At 49.5% G+C, this 14,433-nt stretch overlaps 1 protein-coding gene and 1 pseudogene across 4 annotated transcripts in view; one reads left to right on the top strand and one right to left on the bottom strand.

Moving 5' to 3' along the window:
• Positions 1–4,009: 4,009 nt before the first annotated feature.
• Positions 4,010–14,433, bottom strand: part of SV2B (synaptic vesicle glycoprotein 2B) — a 66,933-nt gene continuing 56,509 nt past the window's right edge. For all 3 annotated transcript variants that reach the window (XM_080651822.1, XM_080651820.1, XM_080651821.1), the window contains exons 9-13: positions 14,051–14,215; positions 12,244–12,377; positions 10,195–10,395; positions 8,902–9,061; positions 4,010–7,081 (exon numbers count right to left, since the gene is read on the bottom strand). In XM_080651822.1, the coding sequence (XP_080507948.1) occupies positions 6,898–7,081; positions 8,902–9,061; positions 10,195–10,395; positions 12,244–12,377; positions 14,051–14,215 (844 nt within the window). In that variant the 3' untranslated portion in view covers positions 4,010–6,897. The remainder of the gene's footprint in view (positions 7,082–8,901; positions 9,062–10,194; positions 10,396–12,243; positions 12,378–14,050; positions 14,216–14,433) is intronic.
• LOC308239178 (ferritin light chain-like) lies at positions 10,906–11,408 on the top strand (annotated as a pseudogene). Its single transcript has one exon. The product of its transcript is annotated as a ferritin light chain-like (transcript).

Here is a 14,433-nt window from a genome sequence, read left to right as displayed (position 1 = left end):
CAACCCTGCCCAGGTGACAGGCGCCACCTGCTGCTCCCGGTCCAAGGTGAGCCACTTCCTCCTTCCGCCAATTCTAAGTGCGTTTCACTTACTGCTTTTCAGTTCCACACATGCGGGGGGTCCAAGATGGCGGGGGGGGGGGGGGGTGCGCAGGAGGACGCTGAGCCCGCCCCTCCGCACAGGGAGCCATCACCCCGAGAGACAACAGCGCGGAGTGACGGCTCTGACAACAAACGAGGGAAAGAGACGCACAGAGAAGCTGGGCCCAGGGCGCCCCGGAGCTGCGGGAACTGGGCCTGAGGAGGCGGCCCGTCCCCTCCACCTCCATGGCGGCCGCCCTCTCCTGGGCCTTGGCCTACCTGCAGGGTCCCCTCAGCTGTCCCCGCTGCACGGCCTGGAGCCTCGCGCCTCGGGCCTCGGAGCACAGGGAGCAGGCGGAACCACAGGCGCCACCGCAGCCGCGGCCTCGTGGACGAGAGCCCTCCTCTGAGGCTCGTGCCCAGGCGCCCAGAGCGCATGCTCAGCTCCTCTCAGGCTCGTGCCCAGGCGCCCAGAGCGCATGCTCAGCTCCTCTCAGGCTCGTGCCCAGGAGCCCAGAGCGCATGCTCAGTTCCTCCTGTCAGGCTCGTGCCCAGGCTCACAGAGCGCATGCTCAGTTCCTCCTGTCAGGCTCATGCCCAGCCTCACAGAGCGCATGCTCGGCTCCACGTGGCTCCCACCACCACCACCTGGAACACAGAGCCACGTGGAGGTCGCTTCTACAGGGTCACTTTTGGGTCCAACACGCCAGAGAGAGAGAGACTGCACAGAGAAGACTGGGGAGTCAGCGAGACCCTCCAGGGTTAGAGGGGCTGGTGACCGCTGTGGTTTGCGTCCCTCCACCTCCTTAGGGTGGGCGAGAGCTCTATCCAGGTGCTCTGGCCTGCCTGCAAGGTCACTAACCTGTATTTCCGGACACATCGCTAGAGCCGTGTGTATAGCCCATGCATTCATTAAAGATTCATTTTTTAAAAAACAATAAAAATAAGTACATTTATTTAGCAAGTGAGTCTATATGGCTTCTTTGTCACATTTATAAAGCCACACATTCAGTCCTCCCTATGGCTAAAACATTTTAGACCACAGAATAAACTTGGGGGGGGGGGGGCAGGACCTGGACCTGGATGCTGTGTGTCATTGCCCTGGACGAAACCTGCAGATGGCACAGTCACATTAATATAACATGGAGCGCTTCATTGCCTTTCCAGGATGCTTGCTTGTTTCCTCAGAGAAGAGAGGATTTACACTCAAGAGCTTTATGCCCTGAGATTCTCCCTGCCATCCCTCAGCAGGTGGCAATGCTCTGATACCCACAGGACACCAGCCCAGGTAACTGATGCTCAGCCAGGAGGCCTTAAACCTCCCCATGAAATAGTTTACCTGGCCCTGATGGTACAACTCAGTGGTTGAGCGTCAACCTATGAACCAGGAGGTCATGGTTCGATTCCTGGTCAGGGCACATGCCCGGGTTGTGGGCTTGGTCCCCAGTGGTGTATGTGCAGAAGGCAGCCAATCAGTGATTCTCTCTCATTATTGCTGTTTCTCTCTATTTCCCCCTCTCCCTCTTCTCTCTCTGAAATAATAATAATAAAAAAATATTCACCAGTTTCACTGGTGAGTGGATCAGCAGAGTACCTCACTGTGTCCTGCTGAAAGTGTCCAATCAGCTAACCTCCTCTAGCATTGGTAATTAACGAAGATGTAAATTAAAAAGCAAAAGACCTGGAGGATATTTCACTCCAAACCTCATCATTTATAGATGTAGAAACTGAGGCCCCAAGTCAAGTGATTCCTCCTCATGATCCTTCCTTGGGTTATCTCTCCCCAGAGCTGTGGCATCCTTGGGAGCCCAGGCAGACCCAGAAAAGCTGTGGCTGGCACAGATTAAAGGAGGACAATGAGAATCTTCATGCTGCTCAGCCTGTCCTCCCCAGTTCAACTCGGCAGTTCCAAGGAAGGGTTGTTTTTTTTTTTATGTGCCCACAGAGACCCCCCCACAGTGCCAGCTAAACCAAACACCCCTGTACAGCCAATTCCCAGGTTCCCGTAGAATTGTGACATTCAGTCACTGCTCCTCGAATCTTGTGTAACTAAAGATAACTCTGCTTTGTTTGACAAAAATGCATCTGGAGTACAGAATCTTTAAAGAGAATGCTCCCAGATGGTCGTAATATTTAAGGAAATACTGTTTCCCAGTTAGGGAATGAGTAACCCCCTCTATTTTCATTGGTATGATTTTTCAAACCCCCTTGTTGGCCGTATACGGTTCAAGTTGTCAGGGGAGTTTCATGATGTAGTCATGGTAACCGTGAAGCCTCACTGTGTTGCCCACTGCCACCCCACCACATACACACACACACACACACACACACACACACACACACCACACTTTACCCACAATCCATAATTCACTCAAACTCCACAAACCATTTATATCCTGAAAAGGAGCTTAAAATAAATACCAAAATTATATGAACCTCCACATGTTGTGTTTTTTGTCACTATGTCTAATAACTTTTTAAAATAGATTTTTATTGATTTGAGAGAGGAAGGGAGAAACATCAATGATGAGAGAGAATCATGAATCGGCTGCCTCCTGCACGCCCCCTACTGGGGATTGAGCCCACAACCTGGGCTGGTGCCCTGACTGGGAATCTAACTGTGACCTCCTGGTTCATAGGTCGATGCTCAACCACAAGCCACGCCAGTTGGGCTAGGACAGTGTGTTTAAATATGGTTAATGTCAGCAGCCACCTCCCATATGTGGAAGAGTTCAATTTTTGCACAGACACCTTGTGAATATGCAACCACCACTCATTTCTGCATCCTTGTTTATAACACTTCATCTTCACAAATCCCCAGGGCACACCCAGAGTGTTTTGCCTATATGCAATGACCCAGCATCAGTGCTAGTAATTGGTGAGGGACCCATGGTCAAATGCCAGCCGTCTGCTACGGTGTGCCAGGCGTTTCCACCTGCGCATTTAATAAATATTTGCTGAATCTGGACAACTGCCCCCAAAGATTAGAAAAGTCTCCCTATTTCAGGCCCAAGTGTGTGACAATAGGTTGAAGGATGCCCTGGGCCCTCCAACAAATGTCCTCGGGAATCATCTCACATGTAGATGCATCCTAAAGAATAGAGAGAAAACACTAGGGCAGTGGTCGGCAAACTCATTAGTCAACAGAGCCAAATATCAACAGGACAACGATTGAAATTTCTTCTGAGAGCCAAATTTTTTAAACTTAAACTTCTTCTAACGCCACTTCTTCAAAATAGACTCGCCCAGGCTGTGGTATTTTGTGGAAGAGCCACACTCAAGGGGCCAAAGAGCCGCATGTGGCTCGCGAGCCGCAGTTTGCCGACCACTGCACTAGGGTGTTTTTGCAAAAGCTGCCACATCTCCCTTGACGGAAACTGGGAGAGCCCGCTAACCAGCCCTGGAGTGCAGGCCTGTTTCACACATTTGCAAGGTGGCTGCTGCCCTCTAGTGTTTCATAAAGCAAAATGCATACCTGGCAGAATCTAAATCCAACCTCAAGCTTTTTCAATGAATGAGCCAGCAACCTGGGTGCGTGCCCTGACCTGGCATAGGTCAGCGCTCAACCACTGAGCCATGCCGGCCAGGCGGCTGTTGTCATTCTTTAATTTGACAATCTAAGGAGAAAGAGGGAAGTGGAAGGTAAGAGCACGTCACATTGTCTCATTATCCAAAGACCCTGTGGGGGGCGCTGTAGTAGGACATCGGTGAGGAATTAGTCCCCAGTTATAGAGAGAGCATCACTGTAAGCCTCGTAACCTGCTTCTAGGACTACGTGTCACCTGGGACACATCATTTAACCTCCCAAGGTCCCCGTCTGCCAAACAAAGTGAAAGGAAACGATTCTTGATGCTCCTTCCAGCTGATCCTATCAACGCGGGAACCCAGAAGACCTCAGAATCGGAAAACAATCTCTAGTCTCAGTGCTCAAAGGTTTGTTTACAATAGTTTTTATTATTTTTTAATGAACGCACACAAGGTACCAGGAGACCTTAGGCACGGAGGGGGTCTGTGGACCATGACCTCAGGCTCATGGGCTAAACACTTCACAAGTTGACACAACCCCTCGCACTAATTATTTTCAATGAGACAAAAGATGGGAAATCGGCATCAGGAAGTGACACCATACAGTGGAGAGCCTTAAAAGTAACCACTCCCAAACTGGGCATCGTCAAGTCCATCACGAACTGGGTACAGATCTGCTCGATGAAGGAGAACCTCATTCCTTTCATTCTCCACGATTCCATTTCTCCGGGAAGAACATGAATGCTGTATTTTCCCCGCCATCCCCCACCCCGTGCCCTGACGCAGAGACGGTAGTTAAAGAAGCATCTGTCTCAGCAGGAGTGGCAGCATTTGAGAGGGGGGCACGTGCCCGACAATCCTTCTCGGGGAAACGCAGGGATGCGATGAGAATTGCCCTTGGTTGTTTAGGTGGTTGGTATACGGAAGCCAGAAAGAGAGTGCAGAAGTTAGCGCTCGGACATTAAAGGGAGCTTACCCCAAAATTACTGCAGCCACCCCAACACTAAAAAAGCAAATCACGTTTTAGATGTACAGGATCCACCTTAACGAGGAATGCAGCCTCTGACGGCCTTGTGGGTTCCTCATGTGCGAGCGGCTCATCGAATCCCGCTATCCCGTTGGAGAACAATGCTGCGAGGGCTGGAGTCATGCCAGGTGGACGCAGCTCTCTTGTAGGAAACTAGCCACTGCATCTCACATCCTAAGAAGGTGGCAGGTATATTACAGCTATATTACACTGGGCCTCTCCTGATCGACATAGCACTCCTGTTAGGGGCGTCTATAAAGCACAGTGGCCTATGTATACAGTTGCGAGTATCAGGATGGCTAATCAGAGTCTATGTGTCTTTGCTGTACAGAAAAAAATAACGGTAAGTAAAGAGGTGGGACACAAGAGAAGCAGAGGAAATATTTTAACCATTAAAACTGATCTCGGCTTGAGGAAAGAAAGGTGCCCTCAACCCTCAGTCACTCCAAAGAACCATAGTAAGACGGCCCCCAGCTGTCGTGGGGCCTGAGTACCTCTCAAACCCTGTGATTTCTCACACGGCGAGCCATCATCACTTTGTTTAAGATTTTTGGAGACTACTGGTCGGGAAAGTGGCACCTTGCAGTCCTGAGAGTCTTGCTTATCACCTCAAAACCTGAGTTCTTCACGCTGCCACTCACCGCCAGTGGCTCAAGTCCATAGCTCACTGCCCCTCCATGCAGGACAGTTCTCATGGATACAACATCAGCCTTTTCTATGTAGTCCATTGCTGACCCCTGCCAACGTTGTTTGTCCTACACTCCTCACCCCACTCCCACCCCCAATTCATGTTCCAAACGGGGTCTCAGGAAGGAGTCCCCTTGGCGCCCTCAAGGAAGACGTATTTGACATCCATGACACTCCCTACTCCCATGTCAATGGCATCTGCTTCAAAAGTCCTGGACCGAATAAATCAAAGAACTTATACACTCATAGGCATAGCCCATGGACACGGGCAATAGGGTAGTGAAGACCTGGAGGGGTGGGTAGGGGCTGGGAAGAGGGGGGCAAACTTGGGGGGGGGCGGAAATGGGAGATGAAAAAAAAAAAAAAAGTCCTGGACCGAAACACAGAGCGTAGATTTCTCATGGGACCAAATCTGGATCGTGTCTTTGCTGCTAAAAGGAACAGGGAGAATGTGCACTTCGGAGCACTGTGGGGACACTTCCCTCCTCCCTCCATCCCGCATGTTGTCTACCGTGTTTGATGCTCACCCACAGACACCAGAGGCCACTGAGCACGTCCCATGTTGTTCTGGGGGAGCAGCAACGTCAAATGCCAGGACCCCAGACAGTGAGCTTGAGTTTCACAAGCGATCTGTGTGAGAGAGGCAAGCATCCGCCTACACGAAGAGACGTGCCTGGATTCCATGAACTGTGCGTGTGGGTCTGCTGAGCGCATCGCCCCCACAGCAAGCTGAATGGCTATAAGAAATTGTGCTTGCATTTCATTCCATCGGACCCAATTCCCCGGGACCTCAGTCCCCGCGTCCTCCCAAAATATGGCTATAATTGCTGGCAAATGTTTGCAGATACCATTTCTGCAAATTAAACCCAAATAGAGTATGTACAAAGTTAGTTCACAGAATACCTATCCCATTAGGTTTCTTTGACTAGATCGAAAAGGGATAAATATCTTTCTTAAATGTATCACCTACTCGTCCTGAAAAGCTCAGGACACTTGGGGTAGGGAGTAGGTTTCTATAGATAATGCTCAAATATTTGTTTTTCTATATCAGCGTATCTTCCCCGCGATTGTGCCAATTTTCAAATGGAAAATATGATAGGTGATTCTTTTCAATGCAAAAAAATATATGTATCCTGTAGTTCGAGCCCAAAGTTTTTACGATGATGCTAACATCTTGCCAGTCAATGTGTTAGGTCACTGGGCTCCGAAGAACTTTACGAAGGAGCTTGAGTGTCCTCACGCTCAAATCCACCTTCAAGTGCAAAGATGTCCTTGCACCTCTTGCTTATCACGCACCCCCCTGGAGGGTGTTACTCCTCCTCCCCTGCCTTGGGCTGGGGCGACCTAGAACCAAGCACACAGTTCCGTGATCACCAGGGCAGCTCAGGACACCCCAAATCAGTCAGCTGAGCCACCGATATCTTAAAGCTGAGATGGGTCCTAGACTAGGGGTCATCGCAAAATCAACCTCTCCTCTGGGGCTTCCAAAGTCCTCAAGGCGGTGACGGACAGGAAGTGTGGATGCCCTGAGGGTCCCCAGGAAAGGTTCTTCCGACATGTCCTCTCCCCGAGGCTGGTTCACATCAGCACCTGCTCTCGGGTCTCTGGCAGCCGAAGAGCAATCAGGCCGCCCGCAACGAGAGAAGTGGCAGCCAGGAGGATGGGCACCACTTTGGTTATCCCAACAAAAGAAGCAAAGATAGTGTTTCCCAGGATGGCTCCAAATTTGCATAATCCGTTGAGGATGCCAAAGGCTGTTGCCCTGTAAAAGAGGGAGAAAGTGCATGCTGACAGACACCAACTAGACTTCATTGGATGAGTAGGACTGCGTTCTTTCGCTTCCTCGCTGTGGGGGAAGGTGCAGTGAAGGAGTGGGAAGGAATTTTCTCCCCTCAATATAAAAGTAATACATTCTCATTTTAGTCAAATTTGGAAATACAGACTAGCATGAAGATGCAGGGACATATAACCCCCGCCACGGAATAGCGATCATCGCTATTAACATTTTGGAGTATTTCCTTCAAACTTGCTTTTTTTGTTTGTTTGTTTCCTTTTCAGACCACAAGTTAATTAAGAATGTGGCTATACATTTATACTTTAAATTCTTATTTATATTTTCTTTTCTGAAACTGTACTACCCTTAACAATCCCTAACCCCCAATTCCAGTCTTTTGTTTTCAGAATATTCTTGGATATTTTTACAATTTTCTTTTCCAAATAAGGTCTAGATTAATTTTCTCAAGTTCCTGGGGGTGGAGGTAGGTAGGAGATCTCATAGAATTTTGAATGGGATCTTTTTTTAATATGTTTTTATTGATTTCAGAGAGAGAAAGGGAGAAGGAGAGACAGAAACATCAATAATAAGAATCACGGATTGGCTGCCTCATGCACGCCCTCTACTGGGGACTGAGCCTGCAACCTGGGCACCTGTCCTGATGGGGAATGGAACGGCGCCCTCCCGGTTCATAGGTTGATGCTCAACCACTGAGCCATACTGGCTAGGCTGAATGGACTCTGAAGTTAGAAAAAAATCTAAAGAAAATTTGACATTTCTATAAGATTAAATCTTCTTAGACTTCAATAAGGTATTTCCTGATACACATTTAAGTCTTCTTTTATATCTCTCAGTAAGGTTTTATGGTTCTCTCCACGTAAGTGTTTCACCTTTCTCATCAAATTGATTCCTAGATATTTTATGATTTCTGCTGTTACGAAATGGATTTCAATTTTATTTTTAATTGGTTAATATATTTTAAAGTCTATATACATTATTAACTTAGTTCTATTACTGACCATCTTACCATATTATTGTATTGTTCCTAGTAGCCTCTTCAGTTAATTCTCTTGAAGTTCCTAGATGTGAAGTCACATACCATGCCAATAACGATCATTTCTCCTCCCCTTAATTTTTGTAAGACTTAGGCGTTCCCATAGCAACGTATATGCCAGTACCTCCATCACCAATTCAGGGTTTTTGCAGAACTTCAGTGACCTGCCTTCCCCACCACGTCACGGTCCTTTTTGACCACAGGTCCCCTTTATCTGCTATTCTTAAAATTCCCAGTTCCTCCTCTGTGAGGAGAAAGAGCTGCCTTGTCCCGATGCCTTTAAACCAGGTCTCCCCTCACATGGCTTGTGCAAAATAAACGTACACCCTGGGCAACCCACCACATTCTCTGCCAATGCCCCGAACCATCACCCTCATCCCACCTCATCTCCCTCTGCCTCTCCCAGTCCTGTGTTGACCTAGTTCCTCCCCTTTTCACTTTACCTCCCATGGGAAGGCGTGTTCTCACCTCTTTTTGATTGCATGATGCATACGGTATTGCCCGCCTCGTTTCTCTCCTGGGCATGGTTTCCATGCACCCTTTGCATCTTGCCATTCGCCCCACCCTCGTAAGCCTTAGTCTGCCCACTTCCAGGCCTACGCCAGCCCGCACACAGGAGAAACTCAAAAACCTAAGAAACGTTCCATCCATGAGCTCCAGGAAAATCAAGGCGGACCCAGGCAGGATCGGGGCAGGTGGACTTCTAGCTAAAGTCCACACAATTCCAGGAGGAGCCCGGTGGGGGGTGGCTGACCTCTGGGTAGTGGGGTACAGCTCCACGGTGACCACATCCAGAGCGTTCCAGGCTGCGATGCTGGCCCCGCAGAACAGGCACTGCCAGCCGATCATCGCAGACTCGCTGTTGCCGAAAAACAGGAAGAAGCAGCAGGCCGCTGAAATCAGCATGGAGCCACCTGTGGAGGGAGGGAGGGCAAGGGCCCAAGAAACGTGAAGCCTGAGGCTCAGACGAAATTGTTACCCACACCCGTTGCCCCATCTCCCATCCTCACAGGTACACTGGAAGTAACAGGCTACCTCAAGTAAAAGGCCCATCTGGCCCAGCTGGTGTGGCTCAGTGGTCAACCTATGAACCAGGAGGTCGCAGGTTCAATTCCTGGTCGGGGCACATGCCTGGGTTGCAGGGTCAATCTCCAGTAAGGGGTGTGCAAGAGGCAGCCGATCAATGATTCTCTCTCATCACTGATGTTTCTCTCCCTCTCTCCCTCTCCCTTCCTCTCTGAAGCCAATTTTGCTCGCTCAGTGGTGAGAGCATCGGCCACTGAGGTTCGATTTCAGGTCAAGGGCACGTATCTCTGTTGCAGTTCAATCTCTGGCCCTGGTTGGGGCACAAGTGGGGGCAACCAACTGATGTGTCTCTCACATCAATATTTCTCTCTCTGTGTCTCTCCTCTTCCCGCCTCCCTTCCACTCTCTCTAAAAGAGAAAAAAGAGCATTTCACATATTTTTCTGACAACCTTACAGAGGATGCAGAGTGGGTATATTTAATATCCCTATTGAAGTGCTAACAAAATAAGTGATTGTCGCAGAATTGCTCAGTCAGGAAATGGAGACGAGACTCGGCCATGGAAACGGAGCCTGGACACGGGTTTTGTCACCAGGTCAGCCTAAGGGAAGCACTTGGAAACTGTCACTATGGGTGTCGCCCCAGCCCAGGACAACTGGGGACCAGGCAAGAGGTTGGTTAGGGAACAGTCTGTTATATGCCAGACCTTCTTCTGGATGCTGCGATACATCATTATCAAAGCCCTTCTCATGGAACTTACATTCTCGTGAGAACATACCAGTGAATGGGCTACAGAAGGGAACCCTGCTTATTCTGCATGTAAGCCCATCCCCTTCCCAGTCAAGAGACTAGAGGTGTCAGACCACCTCCACGGGGCCCTGGGATTTTGCCGACGTGCCTCCTGGACTCCACACCAGCAGGTCCCATCTTACCTGTGTGGTCTCCTGTGCAAGATTTCTTTTAAGAAAATGAAAAAATGCCACCGTATACCTTAAGTCATGGCCTTGGCCCTGACAACTCACCGATCATCTTGAGCCTCCCGATCCTGTCCATGAGCAGGGCGGAGATGATGTTCCCAGGCAGGACAGACAGGCTGCCCAGGAAGCTGACCAGGTAAATCAGGAAGTCGTTGTCTTGCTCCAAGTCCATGTGACAGCCCTCCTTCTGCTCCAGAAAGGTCGAGTTGATAAAGCGACAGTCGATGAACTTATGCTCGTAGAGGTCTGGGGAGAGAAGGAAACCGTGGGCTCATGTAAAGTGGAGTAGGGATGTGGGGGGAGGGGGCAGGGCAGAGGCAGGGATGAAGTAGGGCTCCTTCCATGGGTGACCTGCACCAGCCTCTGGCCACCAGACAGACTCTAGGTCAAGGTGGCGCTTGCCAAGGTGTGGATGAAGCAAAAATCCCCTACAAATGCAATGACCTGTTCAACTCAGATCGGCGAGGGAAAATGAAACGAGAGAGGCTGGTGTAAATACATCCTCTCTCAAGCCACACGGCAGTCCTCTGAGGCTACCCAGTTTATAAAGGCCAAGGACAAGGCAGCACACTCGGAGGTCCCAGATCTCTCTCTTGCTTCAACTGTGTTTGGACAGAACAGACCCAGGGACGCCCCTTCTTCCAGCCTCCGGCCACTCTCCTGCATCTCATCCAGTCACCACCTTCAGAACCACCTCCGGGACCAGCCAACACACCGGCGTTCTTTTCTACCGTAACTCTTCATTGCTGAACAACCATGAGCTCCCAAATTCGTCACAATTATTCCACCGAGGTGGAGGCTGCGGTCAATTGCCTGGCCAACCTGCATCTGCGGGCCTCCTACACCTACCTCTCTCTGGGCTACTATTTCGACCGAGACGATGTGGCTCTGGAGGGTGTGGGTCACTTCTTCCGCGAGTTGGCGGAGAAGAAGCGCAAGGGCGCTGAGCATCTCTTAAAGCTGCAAAACAAGCATGGCGGCCGCATTCTCTTCCAGGATGTGCAGAACCCTCCCCAGGATGACTGGGCCGAAACTCAGGACGCCATGGAGGCCGCCCTGGCCTTGGAGAAGAGCCTGACCCAGGCCCTTTTGGAGATGCCTGCCCTGGCTTCTACCCGTGCAGACCCTCATCTCTGCGACTTCCTGGAGAACCACTTCCTGGGTGAGGAGGTGAAACTGATGAAGAAGATGGGCGACCACCTGACTCACCTCCGCAGGCTGGCCGGCCCCCAGGCTGGGCTGGGCGAGTGTCTCTGTGAAAGGCTCCCCCTCAAGCACAACCAGGAGCCTTTGGAGCCCAGAGGCCTTTCAGAGGCCCCTCTGCATCCCCCTGGTGTCTCTGGCTTTTACCTGAGCCTCTTCCCGAAACTACTAGCCATTCTTTATCCACCCTGGAGCCCTCTCCCATGCATTGGACCAGATGAAACAATAAAACTTTTTGCAGCAAAAATAAAATAAAAATAAAAATAAAAGCCAATGACAAAAGAATTAGATCCAGTGAGTCGACCACCCCAGAGCCCACATAGAAACCTGAACGTTCTTCAAAATAAAGATAATTTGGTCAGTAGCTTTCGGGGTGGGGTGCAGGGGCCAGAGCAGGGAGATGAATGGGAGAGCACAGAGGATTTTTAGTGTTTGCAGGAATCCCCCTGTTAAGAATATGCAAACATTGCCCTGCTGGTGTGACTCAGTGGTTAGGGCGTTGGTCTGCGCAGGGAAAGGTCGCAGGTTCGATTCCCAGTCAAGGGCACGTACCTGGGTTGCAGGTTCCATCCCAAGCCCCAGTGGAAGCACATGTGGGAGGCAACCAATCGGCATGTGAAAAGGCATGCCACATTCTAGACACAAATAAGAACGCGCAGAACTCGTTGTTATTTGACATGTGATGAGACGGATGCAGATCCATGAAACGCCTTGGGAAAGACTGTGCAACTCACCTGCATGGTACCTGGGGCGGGAACCATTTCTCCGCCCTGAGGCTCAGCATGGGTATCTGTGAATACTTTATTGCTCCTAAAGCTTGTGACTATTTTGGTTCTTAGACAAGACTAGTCCACCCCCAAGACAATTTCCCCGCTCTGCCCCCATTCTTACCTGTGTTATAAAAGATGGTGGATTCAATGGTGCAGTTTTTGAAATAGGTATCCGTGGATGTAACATCTTCAAAATAGCACTCATCAAAGAACGTGTCTTCAAAGAGAACGTGCTTGAAATACATCTTTGTGAACCTGTGGAAAGACATTTATTCCTGAGAGATCCCTCAGGGGGGAAAGGAGCCTTGAGAACAAAATGAAAACCACAGAAAGGCATAAAAAGGGAGAACTACAAACCAAAGGTACTGAAATATGATTTTCAGCCCAAACTAGTTCACCGCTTCCCCCCACCATTTGTTGTTGTTGTTGTTAATCCTCACCCAAGATTTTTCCACTGATTTTTAGAGAGAGTGAAAGAGAGAGGGAAAGACAGAGAGAAACATCGATGTGAGAGAAACACATCAATTGGTTGCCTCCTGCACACACACCGACCAGGGCCCGGGCTAGGGAGGAGCCTGCCACCAAGATCCGTGCCCTTTACCGGAATCGAACCCGGGACCCTTTGGTCCACTGGCCAACACTCTATCCACTGAGCCAAACCAGCTAGGGCTAGTTCCCCTTGCAGAGCTGCTGGTTTATGGATGAGGGAAGCCCAGGAGTGTGGAAGCTGGTGTCAGTGCAGGGACCTATGGGGCTACCCCATCAGCCTGATGGTTCCCAAGTGCAGGTCCGTGGTCATCTGCATTGGACTCATAGAAATGTGAACCGCGTGAAACGAAAATACTGGTAGCATCTCACTTTATGAGGAGCTTTCAAAGCATGCAGGTCCCTCAGCTGGTCTTAGTAGGTTTAAAAACAAGCGATTTGAGGCCTGGCCAGTTTGGGCTCAGCGGATAGACCGTCAGCCTGTGGACTGAAGGGTTGCGGGTTCGATTCCAGTCAAGAGAATGTACCTCGGTTGCAGGCTTGATCTCCCATGTGGAAGACAACAAATTGATGTGTCTCTCTCACATCGATGTTTCTCTCTCTGTCTCTCCCCCTCCCTTCCACTCTCTCTAAAAAAAAAAAAAAATTTTTTTTTCAATGAAAAAATATCCTCCGATGAGGATTAACAACAACAAAAACAAACAAGAGATTTGTGAGAATCTTCATTTTTAAAATTGTCCCAACAAAGATGTGGGGAAATAAGCACTTTCATTCACATTGTTAATAGAATATAATTGGTGCAGCCTATTTGAAAAGCAGTTTTGCAAAATTTTTAGTGCACAGTCCCTCCGTCCTAGGAAAAACCACCTTTACGGATGAATCCTACATGTACTTGCTCATGCATTCAGACATACATTTGCTGCCCGGCAGGTATGGCTCAGTGGTTGAGCATCGACCTATGAACCGGGAGGTCACGGTTCAATTTCCAGGCAGGGCACATGCCTGGGTTTCGGGATCAGTCCCCAGTAGGGTGTGTGTAGGAGGCAGCTGATCAATAATTCGCTCTCATTATTCATGTTTCTATCTCTCTCTCCATCTCCATTCCTCTCTGAAATCAATAAAAAAATGTATTTATGTTAAAACAAGGTGTGGGGTCTTAGGAAAGATGGTTGATGCTCTGATGGACGCTCATCAGTCAAATGCCTCCATCCTTGGACGGATCAGATGCCAGAAGTGATGAGGGATGACTGGGAACCAACCCGACACAGGCAGGGCCTCCCGGGGAATTAGAGGGTCTCTGGCAGCCATGGGAAGTTGTGGGACCACCATATTCTTGGAGCTCACTCCCCCGCCATGAATTCCTATCTGTCCCATGGCTCTCTCCCAAGAACAGTCCCCTGGACCATCAGCTGACCTAGGGACTGTCTGAGTCTCTCACATACTTGTCATTCACAAGCTTGCCGTGCTGGTGGATCTGGTTTTCCATCGTGAAGTTGATCGTGGCACCAAACACGTGCTCGCCGAAAAATACCTTCATCTTGGATTTGTATTCTTCTTCTTGAAAGTACCGGATCATGTCGGGGAACCAAACGGTCAGGCCGTAGTAACTGGGGCAGAGAAGACAAAATACACCAGCAAATATTATTATCTCATGAGCAGAATCTGCATTCCTGATTTGAGGTAGATAACACTCCTTTTAAACGTATTATTATCGTTCATTAGTAGAAACTCTCATCCAAGCATGTCAAACTCAAAGGCTAACACGGGCCAAATCAATGAGGCATGCAGCCCATGGGTCAAGAGTTTGACATGGGTTGCTCTAATC

This window comes from Plecotus auritus (assembly GCF_963455305.1).
Source record: "Plecotus auritus genome assembly, chromosome: 15".
Taxonomy (NCBI): Eukaryota; Metazoa; Chordata; class Mammalia; order Chiroptera; family Vespertilionidae; genus Plecotus; species Plecotus auritus.
This window is presented reverse-complemented; position numbering and strand designations above follow the sequence as displayed.